At 51.1% G+C, this 20596-nt stretch overlaps 1 protein-coding gene across 1 annotated transcript; it reads left to right on the forward strand.

Moving 5' to 3' along the window:
• Positions 1-156: 156 nt before the first annotated feature.
• Positions 157-16134, forward strand: AFMID (arylformamidase). Its single transcript, XM_032321899.1, has 11 exons — positions 157-264; positions 2335-2425; positions 9282-9389; positions 9478-9526; positions 10592-10677; positions 10776-10848; positions 11036-11133; positions 11422-11500; positions 11610-11751; positions 11957-12061; positions 15365-16134. Exons 1-11 carry the CDS (start codon positions 205-207, stop codon positions 15395-15397), a joined length of 924 nt encoding a protein of 307 aa, XP_032177790.1. The 5' UTR covers positions 157-204; the 3' UTR covers positions 15398-16134.
• Positions 16135-20596: the final 4462 nt, after the last annotated feature.

Genomic DNA, 20596 nt, shown 5'->3' on the forward strand with positions numbered 1-20596 from the left:
GCCAATCGGGAGCCGGCGCCGGCGCCCCGGAGCCAATCAGCGCGCGGCCGCGGCCCGGCGGTAGATTCGACCGCAGCCCGCCCCTCGTGGGCGGCCCCGGGGCCCCTGCGGGCTCGCGTCACCGGGAGGGCGGCCCCGGGCCCCGCCGCCCCGCCGCCGCTTATAAATAGCCGGGGTGGCCTTCTGGCCGGCGGCGGTAGGACGATGGAGGTCCCCGGCCGCGCAACCCGAGCCGAGGCTCCCTGGAAGCAGCTCTCTGCAGAGGTAAGCGGGCTGCCGGGCGGGCCGCGCGGTGCGGAGGTTAGATGCGCTTCCAGCAGCGGAGCTCAGGCGGGCGTAGACCCTGCGCTCTCCAGGGCGAGGGGGGCACCTGCGTGCTTGCTCCGAAGGCTTCAGCGCCCTAACCGGGGGTGCTTCTGGCCACGGGCAGGCTTCGGCGAGCCTGGTTTCAAGAGCAGAGAAAACCGAAGCTGTGCTCGCATCCATAGAGAGGGCCACGGTTCCCGACCTGACCCGAGGGTCCCCCATGCGGATGGTCCCCTATGCAGATGGAGGACGGGGAGGATGCAGAAAGGCTGCTGTTTCCTGACCGTCATCCTTGGGTTAGAAACCACCCAGGCAGAACACACGCTCTGATTGTCACTCAACTGTAGTTTCCTAACTAGTTTTCCTGAATTTCAGGCACTGTTCTGGGTTTTTTCGGTTTTTCTTTGTTGTTGTTGTTGTTCGTTCGTTTGTTTGTTTGTTTGTTTGTTTTCCTGGTTCCTGGTACACCTGAGATTCTGATAAATTATGCTTACTACCCCCAAGAAATGCTCTGTCTCTCTGTCTCTCTGTCTCTCTCTCTCTCACACACACACACACACACACACACACCTGCACTACCAGGGAACTCTCAAAAACCCACTGCATTATTGTTACCATACATAACAGGTGTGAAGACGATTGCACTCAGTGTGTGTCAGGGACGACAAGGTGCCCTACAGACACAGATTGTATAGATGTAAAGAATGCTGGCCAAGACTCTTGTTCAGCGGGAGGAGGCAGTAACCCACACTTGAAGGGTTAGTTTTACTTCATTTACATGTCTTAAGTCCTTCAACCTTAGGCTAAGACCCAGAGAGGGTAAGTGAGTTGTCGAGAGGAAAACAGCCTCTAAGTGTTGTTGGAGCGTGGATGGCACTCAACCCATCTGACTCCAGAGCTCAAGACCCTTCCACGAAGCCACCCTGCCTGCAAATTCCCCAGCAAATTCCCCATCTTAGTCTCCACTCTTTCTCCTGGTCTTCGAGCTCCTTATCCAAAATCTGGTTCCTCGTTGCTCTCTGCATTACATCTGAACATCTTAGCCTAACATCCAAGACCCTCTCCCCCAGCCCCAGCTTCCCTGCCGCACCTCTGTGTCTCAGCAGTCTGGCCCAACAGCATTTCTAAACTGACCTTTGGTTTCTTTGCTGTGACTCCTGCAATCAGAATCCTGCCCCCTGAGGATTCTAGTCAGGGGCTCCTGGATGGCTCAATCAGTTGAGCGTCCAACTCTTGGTTTCAGCTCAGGTCATGATCTCAAGGTTGTGGGTTCAAGCCCCGTGTCCAGCTCCACACTGACTGGGGGATCTATGCGGGATTTTCTTCCCCTCCCTTTGCCCCTCCCCCTGCTTGTGTGCTCTCTCTCTCTCTCTCTCTCTCTCTCTAAAAATAAATGAATAAACTCTTTAAAAAAAAGGATCAGGGGCGCCTTGGTAGCTCAGTGGGTTAAATCTCTGCCTGCAGCTCAAGTCGTGATCTCAGGGGGCTGGGATCGAGTCCCACGTCGGGCTTTCTGCTCAGCAGGGAGCCTGCTTCCTCCTCTCTCTGCCTACTTGTGATATGTCTCGGTCAAAGAAATAAATAAAATCTTAAAAAAAAAAAAAAAAGGATCATGCCTGCTCAGAGAAGATCAACTTTCTCTGCAGTGGCCCCGGCCCCAGCTCCCTAGCCTCCAGCAGCAGGAATGGTGCCTACAGTGGCATGAACCAGGACAGATTTATTGGACCTCATCTCCCCTTTAAGGCTGTCCACTAGTTAATTAAAGCATGACTGTGGCTCTAGGCCACGAGTCTGAGAGCACCCACGACATTGTGTCTGAAGTACCTAATTGATTGATGTTGGGGGGAGAGTGAGGAGTAGGTGACCAGGCTGGAGATGGGAGGGACTTGAAGGAAACGGAGAGAATCAGCCTGAGATATGGGGGGGGGGGGCTTCTCAAGGAGGAGAGAAGCATCCAGACCGTTCGGAGGGATGGCGGCACAGTGTGGAGAACAGGGTCTTGTGCAGCCGTCTGTCTGTGTTCCGCAGGAGTTGGAGAATCAGTACTGCCCCAGCAGATGGGTCATCCGACGGGGAGCCGAAGAAACCCTGAAGATGTACACACACCTAGGAGACAAGGGTACTGGGGGCCATCTCCATGGCTGCCGTGGGTGGACTTTGGCAGGTGGCAATGGTTCAGATTGCGGTGATTAGGGGGAGGCTCTCAGGCCAATTCCCAAAGTCCACGCGCTGGGCAAACCTTGTCCACTCAGGGCCACTCAGGAGCCCTCACTGCAGGATGGCTGGAACCAGGAAATGCCCCTGCATGCCATGATCCACCTCTACTCCGTGCTCAGCCAGCCGTGCCCAGGCACATCAGGTGACGGGCCACAGTGGTGCAGAGAGGCGGAGTGAAAAACCAAAAGGTCTCCCCCTTGGCCCAAACATTCGGTGTTGATGCTATTTGTAAGCAAAGAAGACTTTGGTTTCTTTCAAGAAGTCAGGGCTTGGGACCCTGTAAGCGAGTGGAGGAATCCCGAGGTGAATCTTGGTTTCCCCAGACTGAACAGAGCACTTGGATTTGGTGGTTCCGTAAACTGAGATAATCCTTCTGGAAGAACAGGCTCGTGGAGGTTCATTCCAGCACTGACCGGTATTCTCCCTGTCCCAACGGACGTGGAGTGGAGTTGTGTCCTGGCCTCTTCAGAGCCCTCTGCAGGGCCCAGCTCTGTGCCAAACACGTGACGATTTGGTCAATAAGCCAGAGTGCGTGGTGAAACCTACATGAGCTTGTAGAAAAGCCTTTTTTTTTTTTTAAAGATTTTATTCATTTAGGTCACCTGGAGTTCTAGGATCAAGTCCCACATCGGGCTCCCTGATCAGCAGGAATCTGCTTCTCCCTCTGCCCTTCCCCTTGCTTGTGCTCTCTCTCTCTCGCTCTCAAATAAATGAATAAAATCTTTTAAAAAAGAGATTTTATTCACTTATTTGAGAGGGAGAGAGAGCGAGAGAGAGCACGAGCAGGGAGGAGGGGCAGAGAGAGAAGCAGACTGTCCACTGAGCAGGGAGCCCGACCCAGCCCTCGATCCCAGGACCCTGGGATCATGACCCAAGCCGAAAACAGATGCCCGATGACGGAACCACCCCGAAAACCTATTTGTCTATCATAATTGTCTTGAGGGAAAGGAGAACTGTCCCCGTTGAGAAAGCAAGTTCCGCATGAGGGGTAAGAGCTGAGGAGATCGTGCTGTCCGCTGCCCTCAGAGACTCCCATCCATGTGCTGTCCCCACCGTGGACAGCTTTAAGCTCACATTCCACTCACCTTCCTGTTTTCAGTGCTGTAGTTGGCCTGGAGGAGCTGCAGGTGCCACTGACCCATTCCAGGGGTGCAGAACATGAGCCCAAGAACAGGGGGGCCTGAGGGCCCGGGCAATGAACAAGGGCCATGCCCGTGCAGGGCTGGAGCCTGTCTCTATTTAAAATGTTGACATTTTGTTGGCCATGGACATTAGCGTTACTTGATATTTAAAATATGTATGTACATTTACTGCATCTAAATAGTATTTCTCTTTGGGGTGCCTGGATGGCTCGGTCAGTTGAGTGTCCAATTCTTTCTTTTTTAAATTTTTTTTTTAAGATTTTATTTATTTATTTGACAGACAGAGATCACAGGTAGGCAGATAGGCAGGCAGAGAGAGAGAGGAAGGGAAGCAGGCTCCCTGCTGAGCAGAGAGCCTGATGCAGGGCTCCATCCCAGGACCCTGGGATCATGACCCGAGCTGAAGGCAGAGGCTTTAACCCACTGAGCCACCCAGGCACCCCGAGTGTCCAATTCTTTATCTCAGCTCAGGTCTTGATCTCAGAGTCCTGGGTTCAGGGCCTGCCCTGGGCTCCATTCAGGGCCTACTAAAAAGTAGGGCTCCCCCTACTTTTTAAAAAAGCTCTTCTTTAGGGCGCCTGGGTGGCTCAGTGGGTTAAGCCGCTGCCTTCGGCTCAGGTCATGATCTCAGTGTCCTGGGATCGAGTCCCGCATCGGGCTCTCTGCTCAGCAGGGAGCCTGCTTCCCTCTCTCTCTCTGCCTGCCTCTCCATCTACTTGTGATTTCTCTCTGTCAAATAAATAAATAAAATCTTTAAAAAAAATAAAAATAAAAAAGCTCTTCTTTAAAGTAAGTATTATTTATCTTTATATTGGTCAGCTTGGTCTGCACTAACAAAAGGCCATGGAACGGGTGGCTTAAACAGTAGGAATCTATTTCTCATGTTCTGGAGGCTGGGAAGGCCACGATCAAGGTGCTGGCTAGTTTGGTTCCCTGGTGAGAGCCCTTTTCCTGACTTGCCGACAGCTGTCTTGTCCATATGTCCTCACTTGGCAGAGAGAGCAGGAGAGAGAGAGGAAGAGCCCTGGTCTTTCTTCCTCTTTGTTTAAGGCTGCTAATCCCACGACAGGGGCCCCACCCTCATGACCCCATCCAAAGCAAATAGCTCCCGGAGGCCTCCAATACCATCACGTTAGGGAGCAACACTTCAACATAGGAATGTTGGGGGACACAAACCTACAACCCAAAACAATCTTCATTACTGAGTTCATTACTGAGTTTTTCGTGCCACCCCCCGACTCCAATGTTGTCCCCAAAGCAAGGGCCTTCCTCACCTCACCCTGCTTGACGAGCTCATACAGCTCGTGAGGGGACCCCCTGGCCACGGGGAGAAAGGAGCAGACTGACCTGGTGGGGCTGGTCAGGCAGCGTCAGGAGGGAGCACTGCCTGGCCTCTGCTGGAGGATCCCCCCAGACCCCGTCAGTGCTGCCTGTGGCCTCGAGGATTGCCCCACAGTCACACTCACAGGACACGGCAAAGGGACACCAAGCGCTAATAGTGGAAAATTGCTGCCAAGCCAGAAAGCCTCTCCACAAAGGACAGAGAGAAAAAAGAAGACATGTTATTATTGAACAAGGGGTAGCCAAACTGTGACGTGCCCCATAGGAGCTGCTAGAGACCCCAGAAAGAAACATCACCCTTTTATACAGGCCAGCAATATGCCCCATCGCAGACCAGATACACCTGCTCTCAAGATAGAGGGTACCTGTGCTCAAGCCAGAGAGCCTGACAGAGCCCCCTGGTTCTTCCACAATCCACTCAGTACCTAGGGTGGCCCAGGCTTGCAAACTGCCATTCTCCAGAGGAAAAAGAAAATTCCCCATCTCTTCAAGGCAAGAGGTAGTCTTGTAACTTGGGAGCCAGACACCTGCTCCTGCCCTCCCATGGAATCTGGGGGTAGGGTGCTGGCTTCTGGTCTGGGACAGAAACATTCCTAGCTTAACTGGCAAGAGAGTTTGTCAGCTTTTAAACATATCTACATACACCTCAAAGGGGTAGAGAAAGGATTTACAAGGAGTTTCCCAAAATAAACACTGGAAAAAAAGGGAGGGAGGAAGCTCTCTTTTCCTTTTCTGCACCAGGGAGACTAAAAATAATTTCCCCCTTACTTTTGGTTTATATTCACCCTTACAGTCACTGACCTGGTAATTTGCAGTAGGGAGTGTGCTGCTCTAATGCGTAGGTGACCTTTCTCTGCCTTAAGGACCTGGCCTCGCTAAGGCTGGACACGCAGGACTGCTGAGCGAGCGTGGGCAGAGAGAAGGGGGCGGGGAGGGGCGGGTTTTCAGAACTATTTCCTCTGTCAGTAAGTTTAAACTTGTTTTACCGCAACTCTTAGGACTGATACATTGTACACTAAATGAAGGATGGATGCATGCATGGAAGGGTGGATGCATGGGCGGATGAGCCAACAGGCAGGCAGGCGGGCAGGTAGAGGTCTGTGCTGAACCGCTGCTTGGGCGCCCTGCCTCTCAGACGGTCCTGCAGCCTCCGGTCCCCCAAGCCACGCCCTTCTCCAAGAGAACCAATCGCCAATGAGGTGGGTGGAGCCTCGTGGTTGACAGCCTCTGGTGGGGTCCGGACCTCCCAGGGCCTTTACTACCTTCGCAGGGGCTTTTTCCTCTCCACCAGGAAAGCCAGAGGAAGACTCAAAGGCACAAAAGATACAAGCGCCAGTTTTGTTTGACTGTGCTATACAGTACACGTGACATAAAATGTACCACTTAAACCATTTTTTTAAAAAAAAGATTTATTTATTTGACAGAGATCACAAGTAGGCAGAGAGGCAGGCGGGGTTGGGGGGGCCGTGCGAGGGAGCAGGCTTCCTGCTGAGCAGAGAGCCAGACGCGGGGCTCTATTGCAGGACCCCAGGATCATGACCTGAGTCCAAGGCAGATGCTTAACCAACTGAGCCACCCAGGCGCCCTTAAACACTTTAGATTAGAATCACAAATGCAATATATTTGAGTCACTGAAAGTCTCTAATACATGCATTCCATTAAGTGTGTCCTATATAGAGGTCTGTGCCCAGTGTGGCACATGGACACACTAGGAGGCTGGTCTGTTCTGGTCATTAGACCTTTTTAAAAAATTTTTATTTATTTGACACAGAGAGCGATCACAAGTAGGCAAAGCGTCAGGCAGAGAAAACGGGGGAAGCAGGCTCCCCACTGAGCAGAGAGCCGGATGCGGGGCTCAATCCCAGAACCCTGAGATCATGACCTGAGCCGAAGGCAGAGGCTTAACCCACTGAGCCACCCAGGCGCCCTTGGTCATTACACCCTTGCAGGAGTCACACCTCAGGCCCTCTGAGCGGTTGGTCACTTGAAGCATTAGGAGTTGGGAAGTCTCCATCTACTCATCCACAGGTGAGGGAGCGGGTACCCACAGCGCATGCACAGCACATCTCTCTCCTAAGAAAACTTCCCTTCTCTTGTCCCCTCACTCCAAGGATGGTGGGGGGCCAGTGTGTGTGGTCAGTAGACATGGTCAGTGATGGCAAACTGGTTTTGCCTGTCCTGCAAAGGCAGCCTGGTCTCTGGTTTTGGCATGGGGAAATGGGGCGTCTACCCTGCTCAAAGCCAAGACCAGTTGTTGGTCTTGGCCTTGAGCAGTCCAGCCAAAATGCCAACTGCCCATTTTAACAGTTTATGTGCACTTGCCCAAACACACTTTATACAAACTATCTCTACACAGTGACTTAGCCCCTTCTGGAGGTCCAGGGTCATCCAACCCAGAGGAGCATTATTTTCCTTTTGGGCCCAGCACTGCGGCCACCAAAGCGGGGGACCTGGGCATCTCTGGGGACGTGGATCCCAAGTTCACATCTCTCCCCACCAATTTCAATATATCGGGAAGATCACCATAATCTCTGTGCTATTCCTGTTCTGCTCTTTGCATCATGAAATACTTATCCATTTCCTTTTCAATTAATGTGTTTGGGGTCCTACTTATGTAATCTTTGCTATCCCAAGATCATGAAGATCTCTTATGCTCTTTTCCAAGAGCTCTGTTGTCCTCTCTTTCATGTTTAGATAGTCCATCAGGAACTAATCTGGCGTGGTGTGAGGTAGGGATCAATAAACTTTTTTTTTTTTTTTCCATTTGGATATTTGGTTAACCCAGTACTGCTTGTTGAAATATTTGTTTATCACACAATTTTCTTTTTTAAGATTTTTTTTCTCTTTATTCATTTGAATCCGAGAGAGACAGAGAAAGCATAGACAGGGGAGAGGGAGAAGCAGGCTTCCCACTGAACAGCGAGCCCAAGGTGGTGCTCGATCCTAAGACCCTAAGATCATGATCCGAGCCAATGGCAGACTCTGGTCACCCATCTGAGTCACCCAGGTGCTCCTATCACACAATTTTCTTTTAATTTTTTTACTACCTATCAAGTCCTGGGTATACAGAGGCGGGTAAAGCAAAGCCCTTGTCTTCAGGGTGAAGGCAACAGACAGACAGGAAAAACAGCGAAAAGTATATCAAGAGTGGTGAACCCAGACTCTATGACAAAGCCGAGAAGGGGGATAAGCCATAATGTCTCCGAGCAGCTTTCTATTTTCATAGGTCACTGAGGCTATTATAAATACCATTACTGTGGACATCTTTAAAACAAGTCTTTGGGAATATATCTGATCATTTCCTTATAAAAACTGAGTGGATAGGGACTTAGGAATCAAGGAATACAATCTTCTTGGGCTTTGATACCTATTTCCAAACCGTCTTTCAGAAGATCTTACCAATTTACACTCTCCAGTGCCCAGTGTTGGAGGGAGCTAGGCTGCCCGCATTTCACTGATTTGGGGAGAGAGCACTTGGGGGAGGGCATGAATACACAGACTCCCCTCTCACCCCACCCCTTCACAATGCCCTAACAATGCCCCTTCTCCTTTCTTCTTCTCCACCCAAGTCCTCGCCAATTTCCACATCATTCTCACCTCCCCTTCTGGCACCCAATTACATATCCATATTGTTTTATTATCGATTTATTTGAAGTGAGATTAAATGCTTTATTTCTATGAGAGAAAAAGAGAGAGCACTTGAGCAGGGAGGAGCAAAAGGGCAGGGAGAGGGAGAGAGAATCTGAACCAGACTCCACACTGAGCGCAGACCCGACGCAGGGCTCGATCCCGCCGTGAGATCGTGACCTGAGGCGAGATCAAGAGTCGGACGCTTCACCAGCTGAGCCCCCCAGGCACCCCTATTTGAAGTGAGTTTATATCTTGCTTCCCTAGAAGATTGTTTTTCAAAAGACTTGGACAAGTCGACACTTCCTGGAGCACGAAGCAAAGCGTCATGGCCGCAAAAACCCCATAATGAAGCATTGGACAGAGTGCGCCCTTCCGAACCATGGCGCCCTTCCAGACAGACCTTATCGGTCCCACTTGGGTGGGCCAGTCTGCTGTCGTTGCAACTGACCACACACACCCACGTGATGCTTGGGAACCCAGCTCAGATGACCTTGAAGACTTGGGGAAGCATTGTTGGAGGCAAACAGTGACAGCTAGAACTGACGGGTGCATCCCAAGGAGCTTTCAGCAGAAAAGATTCTGCCTTAAATGATAGAGAAATGATACAGATTGTACTGACGGCGACTTGTCCGTTTCTCGAGACAGCCACCAAGAAGGCCCGGGCCACCAGGAAGAGCCTGCTGCATGTCCCCTACGGGGATGGCGAAGGGGAGAAACTGGACATCTACTTTCCTGGAGAAGTGGCTGCTGAAGGTAGGCCATCGGGAGGGCTGTCCCTGGGCAGATCTTGGCTGGCCTGGCCGCCTGGGCTCAGCCCCCATGCCTTTGTCTGTCTTTACAGGCTTGCCTTTCTGTCTGTTCCTTCACGGAGGCTACTGGCAGAGTGGAAGGTGAGTCGGGGTCTGGATGAGCAGGATCTGGAGATTCTTCTTGCCCTGGTGTAGAAGTTCTTTTGGCTGCTGCAACAGATGACTGCAAACTTGCTGGCTTACCACTGAAACACATTCTCTTCCGGTTCCAGTGGCCAGAAGTCTGAGATCGGGGTGTGTGCAGCACCCTGCTCCGTTCTGAGGCTCCAGGGAGAACCTGCTCCCGCCTCCTCCAGCTTCTGGGGGGTTCTTGGGTTTCGTTGGCTGTGGTCGCCTCATTTCCGTCTCTGCCTCCGTTCTCACTGGGCTTCCGCGGTGTCTGTGTGTCTGTGTCTCAGATCTCCCCCAACCTTTCTCTCTTATAACATCACCCATTGTAGGATTGAGGTCCATCCTAAATCATGGATGACCTCCCCTCAGGGTCCCTAATGACAGCTCTGTACACTGTGTGGCCATATTCCCAGGTGCTGGGCTTAGGACGTGGACCTGTCTTTTGAGGGAACATGACTTAACCCACTGTACCCGGGGAGAAGTACGTTCAAGCTACTCGCAGTCAAAGGGAAACCGCAGTGACTAACCCTCCTGGCCTGTGTGGGACTGAGGGGTTTCCCAGACATGAGGCTTTCGGTGGGAGAGCCCCCGGGGAACCCAGGTCAGCTCATCACCATACGATAAGCAGAGGCATACTTGAGATCTTCAAGGACACTGTTGTTCCCTAGGATCTCACTAAGGAGTTTCCTGCTACAGGATCTACGACCCTTCAAGCATAGGCATCTTTGCAGCTGAATTTATGGCTTTACCCATTGTCCCACAAAGCTCTCTGTGCATCTGATCTTCATTTCTCAAAGACAGCACCCACAAGAAAGTAGATGTCCCCATTTTACAGATGAGGAAAGCAGACTTAGAGGTTAAGTAAAGCCCCCAGGGTTTCAGAGCTAGCAGGTGATAAGGTAAGGACCGCACCTACCTTCTTCCTTATACTACACAGGACCAGAGAGGGCTGGAGCCCTGGGTGGACACGGCCAGAAAGGAGCCTGGTTGGCGGCGGAGGTTCCTCCATTATCACATGTCTGTCTCTTTCCTCAGTAAGGACATGTCAGCCTTCATGGTCGAGCCACTGACGGCACGGGGAGTGGCCGTGGTAGTCGTGGCTTATGACATTGCCCCCAAAGGTAATGAGGATGGTCCTAGGGGTTTGAAGGCTGCTGGGCTTTGGAGGGGAGGGAGCCACCCGCCATGGACCCTGACCCTACTCCTGCTCTGTGTGCAGGAACCCTGGACCAGATGATAGACCAGGTGACTCGGAGCGTCGCATTTGTGCAGAGGAAATATCCGTGCAATGAGTGGGTGTCCCTGCAGATCTTCCTTTTGTCAGACAATGCAGGAGGACGGTGGGTTTAGTGCCTTGGGAGCAGCGCAGCTGCCTCCTCCGGGCTGTGGAGCAGAAGGCAAATCGGGAGCCTCTGGTACTGATCCGATGCACTCAGGAAACTGAAGGCAGATTTGGCTCTCTTCTCTGACCCGACCCAGGGGACTTTACCTTTGTGGACACTCAGCAGGGGCCCACCTGGCTGCCATGATGCTCCTGGCCAACTGGACCAAGCACGGAGTCACACCCAACCTCAAAGGTTTTCACGGGACTGCAGGTCTGGCTGGGCAGCCTTCGCCCTCCTCGGGTGGTCGACAACGGCTGCCCCAAATCCCAGCAGCCACAGAGGGCTTGACCTGCGGGCTCTGAGCCCTGTGAGGCAGGCCTGCTTTGCTTCTCTCCCCCTACCGTGGTCTTGCCCCTTTGGTCCTGGAGGCTGGGCTGGCCCCATAAGGCTCCCCCCTACCCTCCGGGTCTGCTTGAGGCCTGGCTTGGTGGAGCCTCGGCCCCACCTGCAGCCTGACCCTCTGACTCTTCCCCTTCACAGGTTTTTTCCTGGTAAGTGGGATCTATGACCTGGCGCCCATCGTGCACACCACTCAGAACGCCCCTCTCCTCCTGACCCCGTGAGTCATTTGCCCCCGCCTCCCGGAGCTGAGGGGGACCCTCCCAGGAGGGCCCGGGGTGAACTGCAGCCTCCTCTCTGCCCTGACCCACGCCTACCCCCTTCATCAGGGAGGACGCTCGGAGGAACAGCCCCCAGCTGCTCCTGGAGGCGGCCCTGGCTCGGCCCTTGGGTCCAGCCTGCCACATGCTGGTGACTGTGGGCCAACACGACTCCCCTGAATTCCACCGACAGTCGAGAGAGTTTTTTCAGGTACCCGCAGCTCCCCGCCTCTGGCCAGAGGTTGAGGGTCCTGTCCTCCTATTCCCTTCCTCTTTGTTTCACCCCAAGGGACCCCAAGACCCTGAGCCATTTATCCAACAAATACTTAGCGAGCACCTGCACGTGGCAGGCGCGGGGTGACGCTCCCCCACCTTCCCCCGCCTGCCGCCTCTTACTTGACTCCTTCCTTACCCAGACGCTGCGCCGGGGAGGGTGGGATGCCTCGTTTGAAGAAATCCATGATGTGGATCACTTTGAAATCATCTGGAGCCTAACCCAGCAGGACTTCGTGCTCACCCAGGTGGGGCACAGCCTTTCACCTGGGGAGTGTGGTTCCCACGGGAGAGGTGGGGCGGGGGGCGGGGGTGGGGGTGGCGCACACGGGATCTTTGGCCTCCAGGGGGCTGGGGTCCTGATGGTAGGAACCGAGAACCCCACTGGCCTCCTCTACTTGGCCTCCTTCTGAAAGAGCCCCAGGGGATCTGCAGAGTCTGCTCCTGGGCACGCAGGTGGGAGCTGCCTGGGGCTTGGTGGGGACGGGGGCGGGGGGGCATCGCTCTGGCGCAAGGAAGGTATTCGCGTGCGTGTAAGCAAACAGCAAAGCCAGCTCCAGGTAGGCGAGGACGGAGGGGTCTGGTTCATAAACGTTCTTACAATTTTCACATGGAGACTCCTGTTTATTTATTTATTTTTATTTGTTTTAAAGATTTGCATTTATTTATTGATTTGACAGAGGGAAAGAGGCAGTGAGAGAGGGAACACAAGCAGGGGGAGTTGGAGAGGGAGACGCAGGCTTCCCGCTGAGCAGGGAGCCCGATGGGGGGGGCTCGATCCCAGGATCCTGGGATCATGACCTGAGCCAAAGGCAGATGCTTAACCACTGTCCAGGGGCACCCGGCTGGCTCAGCTGGTGGAGCGCATGACTCTTGATCTCGGGGTCGTGGAGTTGGAGCTCCACGTTGGGTATAAAGATGGCTTAAAAATAAAATCTTTGGAAAAAAAATCAAATATTACAATTTTAATGTGGAGAATTCTTCTAAAAGCCAAAGAGAAAACCGGCGAAAATACTTGCCACAGATTTGGCAGATAAAAAATTACCACTTCTGTTCCCCACACCCCCAGCCCGGGAAAGTGGGCGTGTCCATTAGTGTCGCTTATTAATCAGCTGCCGCCTCAATAAGGCTTCTTTTCTTTATTAAGATTTTATTTACTTATTTGACAGAGAGAGACACAGCGAGAGAGAGAACAAGTAGGGGGACTGGGAGAGGGAGAAGCAGGCTTCCTGCCAGGCAGGGAGCCTGATGTGGGGCTCCATTCCAGGATTGAGCCGAAAGCAGATGCTTAACAAACTGAGCCCCACAGGTGCCCTTCAGTAAGGGTTTTTATAGCATTCCGTTTTAACTCACATAGTTAATATTCTTACTATATAAAGAGCACTTTCAAATCAATAAGAACAGTTTTTATTTCTATTTAGGAATAGATTATAAATAGAAAACAATGGATAAAGAATAAGAGATGATTTTTTTTTAAAGATTTTATTTATTTATTTGACAGACAGAGACCATAGTAGGCAGAGAGGCAGGCAGAGAGAGGAAGGGAAGCAGGCTCCCCGCTGAGAGAAAGCCCAATGCGGGGCTTGATCCCAGGACACTGGGATCATGACCTGAGCTGAAGACAGAGGCTTTAACCCACTGAGCCACCCAGGCGCCCCTAAGATATGATTTTTTAAAAGATTTTATTTATTTGTCAGAGAGAGAGGGAGAGAGCGCAAGCAGAGGGAGAAGCAGGGAGCTGAGCAGGGAGCCCGATGCGGGACTCAATCCCAGGATTCTGGGATCATGACCAGAGCCGAAGGCTGAGCCACCAACTGAGCCACCCAGGCACCCCAAGAACAGGGGATAATTTTTTTTTAAGATTATTTATTTATTTATTTGACAGAGAGATCACAGGTAGGCAGAGAGTCATGCAGAGAGAGAGGAGGAAGCAGGCTCCCTGCCGAGTCAGAGAGCCGGATGTGGGGCTCGATCCCGGGACCCTGGGATCATGACCTGAGTTGAAGGCAGAGGCTTTAACCCACTGAGCCACCCAGGTGCCCCAGAACAGGGGATAATTTAAGAAAAAATGTACATGGCTAATAAACGTGGGGGAAAATTAAATTATGCTAGTGATCATAGAAATGTCACTTAAAAGCCCAGTCCTTGAAGCACCTGGGTGGCTCAGTGGGTTAAAGCCTCTGCCTTTGGCTCAGGTCATGATCTCAGGGTCCTGGGATCGAGTCCCACATCGGGCTCTCTACTCAGCAGGGAGCCTGCTTCTCCCTCTCTCTGCCTGCCTCTCTGCCTACTTGTGATCTCTCTCTGTGTCAAATAAATAAACAAAATCTTAAAAAAAAAAAAAAAAAGCCCAGTCCTTTCCCACCTGTCATGGAAAATATTCTAATGATAATTATGTCCAGCCCTGCTGGAGAGGTTGGGAAGGAGCTCCTCTCCAGTTCTGCCCTTGGGAGCACAGTCTGGTGACAGGAATCCAAACCCAAAGGCCCAGGAATTCTGTTGCTTGGAATTTCTCTTCAGGATAATCAAGAAATACAAAAAGGTAGTCTTCCCAGCTTTATGAATATTCAAAACTTAGAAACAGCCCACACATCCCAGTGAGTTTGAATTATGACATAATTCAGTAACAGAAGGAAGTTTGCGAAAGTAAGTTAGGATACATCAAATTGTTTCAGATGTGAGAGCCAAAGCACAAGAAAGGAGTGAGCCAACATATTTCCAGTTTCATAGTACATAGGCAGCTAGACCCCGGGAGGCACGGGCATGCTTGTGCAAAAAAACAAGTACCAGTGGTGTGACAGGTGCATTTAAAAAATTCATTTCTGCGTTGGCTAACACGAACGTGCATTACTTTTCTTTTTTTTTTTAAATGCGGGAAGAACAAACACTCATAAGTGACATATCTTGAAAAACCTAAGAAATACACATTTCAGGTTTTGGAGGCCGTCCAGTCTCTGACACAGCTACCCAACGCTGCCACTGTAGTACATATAGAAGTTGCCACGACCATTCATAAATGCTGAACATGGTGGCTGTGTGCCAATAAAACTTTATTCGTACGGACATTTGACTCTTACATAATTTTTACATGTCAGGAAATAATATTATGTTTCGATCTTTTTTTCAGCCATTTAAAAATGGAAAGCCAGGGACACCCAGCTGGCTCAGTCCATGGAACGGGCGGCTCTTGATCTCAGGGTCGTGAGTTCCAGCCCCACGCTGGGTGTAGAGATTACTTAGAATTTGGCGCTGGAGACTTTTAATTAATCAACTTTAATTAATTAACTAAAAACCTGATTAGTTAATTTCATAAAAACGTAAAACCATTCTTAGCTCGTGGGTCCAGAAAGCACATCTCGAGCAAGGTAAGTCTACGAATGGCTGGGGGGTTATTTAGGACACTTCAGAGGACAGATGGGACTGAGCTGTCGTTGTAAGTTACTGCACTGTGCTCAGGAATGCAGTCTGTTCCTTTCACCGGATTCTGGAGAGAGAGCCGCACAAGAGCCGCTCTGAACCTGGGGGTCTTGGGTCTTGTCTTCCTGCTGCAGATGATTTTAAGCACAATCCTTCGGGAGCTGTAACACCGCTGGAGTGTGGCCCCTGCCACCGATGATGAAGGTCCTCCACAGACCCCACACGCTTCCCCTTCCTGCCAGCACCCCCCTCCCCGTGCCCAGGAGCACCTCCGTTTGCTCCCAACACCACTGCAAATCTCCCTCCCCGCTGGCCTGGATGGAGGGGTTCCAGGGAAGGTCCAGCCCAGTCAACACTACGATCCCCAAGCCACCTGGGCCCCTGCCTGCCAAGATGGTGTGACAAATATGACAATGCCCGGCAATCAGTAGACTTAGCTCCAGCTGAAAGTCTGCTGACCTTTTTGTAAGAGCTCAAAAACCAGTCTGCTCTGTCTTTTATGGCATTCTTTTGACCCATCTGTCCTGTCTTGAGGCTTTCCCTAAGCTCCAGGGACATAGCCCGGGGGCTGACCCCTTCCGTGAGGGGACAAGGACATCCACAGCCAGGTCAAGATTCCTCTGCGCCCCACCCAGGGGTGTGCACAGTTCCCAAGCAGCCAGCTGTGTCCACCCACCACCCTCCCCTCCCCAGCAACCCTCCTCCACCCTAAAGAGCTAGGACCCCCTGTGTGATGGGGTGTCACAAAAACGGAGACTAGCCTAGATAGTCATCAGTCAGGGATAAGTACATCCAAACCCCCAGCAGCCGAACACGATGTAGCCATAAGAAAGAGACATGTTTACCGGGTGGGAAATCCCCCCAAAATATTGTTACATGACAAAACCAAGACGCTTGCCTAATTACAACTTAGTACCATCTCAAGGACTTTAAACAATACACCCCCACAAAAAGATGTTTTTCTCTGTGTGCTCACGTGTGTGATGCAGAGGACAGATCCTGGTGGACCCATACTAAACCCTCTGCTCCCCTCCAGGGAGGGAGGTGTTTTCGCTTTATTTGTATTCTTTGACGCTGGAGCTGAGAAGGTGATGAATATTTAAACGTAGTATGTAATCGGAAGTGCTGAAATACTCAAAAAGCTTTCAGGAGGCAGGCAAGTGAGAAGGACATTATAGACGGTAACTTGAATCTATCCCAGACCTGCAAAGGACATGACTCACAGACTGTAGGACTAATGTCTGACATCTGCAACCAGTTCTGAGACTGAGACCCCTCCCAGCTGCTGGAGGGGGCCCCCCATGGCACACCTAGGTTAGGAACTGCCCCCTTAGGTTACACCCTGATGAGATAAAATGTCTTAAAATAAGCAAAAGACAGAACAGAAAGGAGTTCACCCCCTTGCGATCCTATTTTCATTAAAAAAAAAAAAAAGTTTATATAAATGGGGTGCCTGGGTGGCTCAGTGGGTTAAGCATCTACCTTCAGCTCAGGTCATGATCCTGGGGTCCTGGGATCGAGCCCCACCTTGGGCTCTCTGCTCAGCGGGGAACTTGCTTCTCCCTCTCCCTCTGCCTGCCACTCCCCTGCCTGTGATTTGTCTGTCAAATAAATAAATATAATCTTTAAAAATAAATAAATAAACATTGTAATTTAATATACAATTTACATTAAATATGCTGTGGACTGGACAACTATTTTTACGGCTTTCTAAACATGGCTTCATGATTTCTTTTTTTTTTGTAACTAGACGAAACACACGGTGCTCTGTTTCAGGTGTACACTGTAATGGCTCAGGGTTCGTCTCGAGAAGCGCGCTCTCAATCCCCTTCATCTGTTTCGCCCATTCCCTCCCACCCCCGCACCTACCTTCTAGCAACCACTGGTTTGTGCTTCGTACGGAAGAGTGTGGCTTTTTCATTTGTCTCTTTCCCCCTCCTTTGTCTGTTTCTTCAACTCCCCATGTGAGTGGAATCTTGTGCTTTTGTCGTTCTCTGTTGGACTTATTTTACTTAGCCTGATACCCTCTCGGTCGTCACAGTAGCAAGGTCTCCTCCCCTCTGTGACTGAGTGATACGTCGCTGTATGCGTGTACCACACCTTCTCTACCCATCCGTCAGTCCGTGGGCACTTGGGCTGAGTCCGTATCTTGCTGTTACAAACCACGCCCAGGAAACCTCAGGGGGGGACGCATCTTTTCGAATGAGAGTTTCATTTTCTCTGGGTAAATATGCAGCAGTAGAATTGCCAGATCATACGTGTTTCTATTTTAATTTTTTGAGGACACAACATACTGTTTCCCACAGTGGCTGCGCCAGTCTGCCTTCCCACAGGCAGCGCCCCACGGCTCCTGTTTCTCCGCACCCTCCCCAACGCTGCTTACATTTTGTGCCTTTTGATGGTCGCCATTCTGACAGGTGCGAGGCGAGATCTCGGTGTGGCTTTGATTTGCGTTTCCCCAGCAATGAGATGCTGAGCACTTTTTCATGTGTCTGTTGGCCATCTGTGTGTCTTCGTTGGAAAAATGTCTACTCGGGTCCACTGCCCAAATAGTTCATTGTTTCATTGAACTTGTTTCATTGAACATTGTTTCATTGAACATTGTTTCACTGAACATTGTTTCATTGAATAGTTCAGACTTTCATTGAACTCTTGGGGGGTTTTTTGGTGTTGAGTTGTATAAGCTCATTATAAAGATAACGTTAAATTATAAAGATAATGTTAAATTCCCTGATTTTGACAATTCTGCTGTGGTTATATAAAAGATGAAGTAGGTAGGGGTAAAGAGGCAAAATGCCTTCACCTTACTCTTAAATTGCTCAGATAAAAAACATGCATATATACACATACTATATATATATATTCTATTTTCTCTCTATATGTACATGCATCACGTAAACAGAAAATCTGGATAGAGTACACATCAGTATTCCTTGTACTGTTCTTGTAAGCTTTCTGTAATTTAAAACGATACAGTAAAGAGGCACTTGGCTGGCTTAGTCAGCAGAACATGCAACTATTGATCTCAGGGTTGTAAATTCAAGCCCCTCCTTGGGTGTAGCGATTACTTAAAAATAAAATCTTTAGTAGTAATCATCATCATAATAAAATGATACAATAAAAAGTTTCCAGGGGCACCTGGCTGGCTCAGTCAGTAGAGTGTGGTAGAGCATGGGATTCTTTTTTTTTTTTTAAGATTCTTTTTGTATTTATTTGACAGAGATTGACACAGCAAGAGAGGGAACACAAGCAGGGGGAGTGGGAGAGGGAGAAGCGAGCTTCCCAGAGAGCAGGGAGCCTGATGTGGGGCTTGATCCCAGGACCCTGGGATCATGACCTGAGCCGAAGGTAGACACCCAACAAGGGCGCCACCCAGGCGCCCGTAAGCATGGGATTCTTAATCTCAAGGTTGTGAGTTCAAGCCTCACGATGGCTGTGGATCCTACTTAACTAAAAAAGAAGTGGTTTCCAAAACGTTGTGACATTGAAAGAATGGAAGCCAGCAGCCTGCGTGGGGTTGGAGCGTTGAGAAGTCCTCTTATTTCTGGCCCACGGATGTGAGAGGTGCCACTCAGCCACCCCTGCAACTCGGGAAGTGACTTCAGAACACCCTGTTCCTGACACAGATGGAGGACACACAGTTTTCCCTGTAGGCTGCGGGATTTGCCGTTGCTGGGACACCACTTTGAGGAGGGAAGGGGGGCGTTTGCCCTGAGGTCAGCCTCACCCATCCTCTCTGTCCTGCCCTTTCTCTCCCACAATTGTCATTGCTGCCTCCCCCCACGCCCCCCACCCCAGGTCTGTGAGGTCAGTGATGCCCTCAGGGACTTAGAATTCTGTCCTTCTCCGGCTCTTAGTCCTTCAAGCTCTCCTGAAGCTTTTGTGTGGCCTTGAAGCCCTCCAGAATTCTCCTTTCTGACTCTGCGGAGCAGGTGGGGGCGAAGTCTGCCGTCTGTGGCTGCCGAGCACCCGGGAGCTGCTCCAGGCTCTCTTCCTGGCGTTGGTTTCACTCCCTGCCCTTTCCGGACTCTACCAGCGACTCTGGGTCTCCATTTATTCATCTGTTAAAAAAATCCAGCTGGAGCAGGAACAGGCAGACAGACCCACGGGCAGAACTGAGACTGAGAGAGACCCCAGAGATGGGTCCCAGCACACGGGGGGGGAGGGGGTTTACAAAGTGACCAAAGTGGTGTTTCAGGGGCCCCTGGGTGGCTCAGTTGGTGAAGCCTCTGTCTTCGGCTCAGGTCAGGATCTCCGGGTCCTGGGACCCAGCCCCGCGTTGGGCTCCCTGCTCAGCGGGGAGCCTGCTTCTCGCTCTCTCTCTCTGCCTGCCTCTCTGCCTACTTGCGATCTCTGTCTCTCTGCCAAATAAACAAATAAAATCTTAGAAAGAAAGAAAGAAGAAAAAATACACCACAAAGTCCAAAAAACAACAAACCGGGGCCAAGGTCGAGGAGGACAAGAGGAATGAGGTTAAGTGCCTTTTGTATAAAAACTCACCAGACAATAGGAAAAATGTCAATAACCAAACAGCTAAGTGGGTAAAGACAGGAATGGGCCATTCACAAGCAAGACTTGATCCGTCTTTTAATCTGAGAGATACAAGTTAAAACAAGCACATACCTTTCTGCATTCTTGCAAGTGCAAAGATCAAAAAGTCTGCTGAGGCTCAGTGGGGTGCGAAGACCAGAAGTCTGAGGGGTGGGGTTACCTCAGGTTAACCAGGGAGACCTTGACCGGGATATTTAGCAGGCACAGACCCGATACAGGCTGCCCCCCTCCCACCTCCGGGCGGGTCTCTGTCCCTGTGTCCTCCCCGCTGTCCCACGAGATTGCTCAGTCTTCTCGTCCTTTCCGCTGGAAGTCACCGCGCGCGAAGCGGCTCACCCAGCCCTCGAGGACCGCAGCCGGTGGAAATGCACAAAACTAACAAGGGCCAGCACGGACACCAGCCTCAGGGGGCTTCTGGCTACTATATATAGATGTTAAAAATGGGACCCCAGAGAGTAGGAACTTGGCACAAATAATGCAGAAGAATCAAAATGGCAGAAGCTGTTATCGGTAAAATTTGATACAGCCGAAAGCTGACCTATGAATTAAATATCTGTTACAGAATCTTATGGGAAAGGGGTGTTTAATGAGCACAGGCTTAACGTAAGTGTGCTCGACGGCGGCCACTCCTTGAACTCACCCCGGGGTCGTCAGAGCAGCCTCAACGCCTCTTCCCACCAGTCTTCGTAAGCCGTCGGGGAGACGCTGAGTATGGGAAGGGGCGGGAGCGAGGGGGCGCGCTCCGTGCGCCCCGAGTAGCGGAGCCGCGCGGCGGGAGGACTACAACTCCCAGCACACCCCGCGCCGCCCAGCCT

Source organism: Mustela erminea, chromosome 18 (genome assembly GCF_009829155.1).
Source record: "Mustela erminea isolate mMusErm1 chromosome 18, mMusErm1.Pri, whole genome shotgun sequence".
Classification (NCBI taxonomy): Eukaryota; Metazoa; Chordata; class Mammalia; order Carnivora; family Mustelidae; genus Mustela; species Mustela erminea.

Excerpts from the sequence above, each read along its gene's own strand:
- AFMID (XM_032321899.1), top strand. The coding sequence starts at position 205 with ATGGAGGTCCCCGGCCGCGCAACCCGAGCCGAGGCTCCCTGGAAGCAG. Across the intron at positions 265-2,334 it reads GGAAGCAGCTCTCTGCAGAG|GAGTTGGAGAATCAGTACTG; the intron begins GTAAGCGGGCTG and ends TGTGTTCCGCAG. Across the intron at positions 9,527-10,591 it reads GGCTACTGGCAGAGTGGAAG|TAAGGACATGTCAGCCTTCA; the intron begins GTGAGTCGGGGT and ends CTCTTTCCTCAG.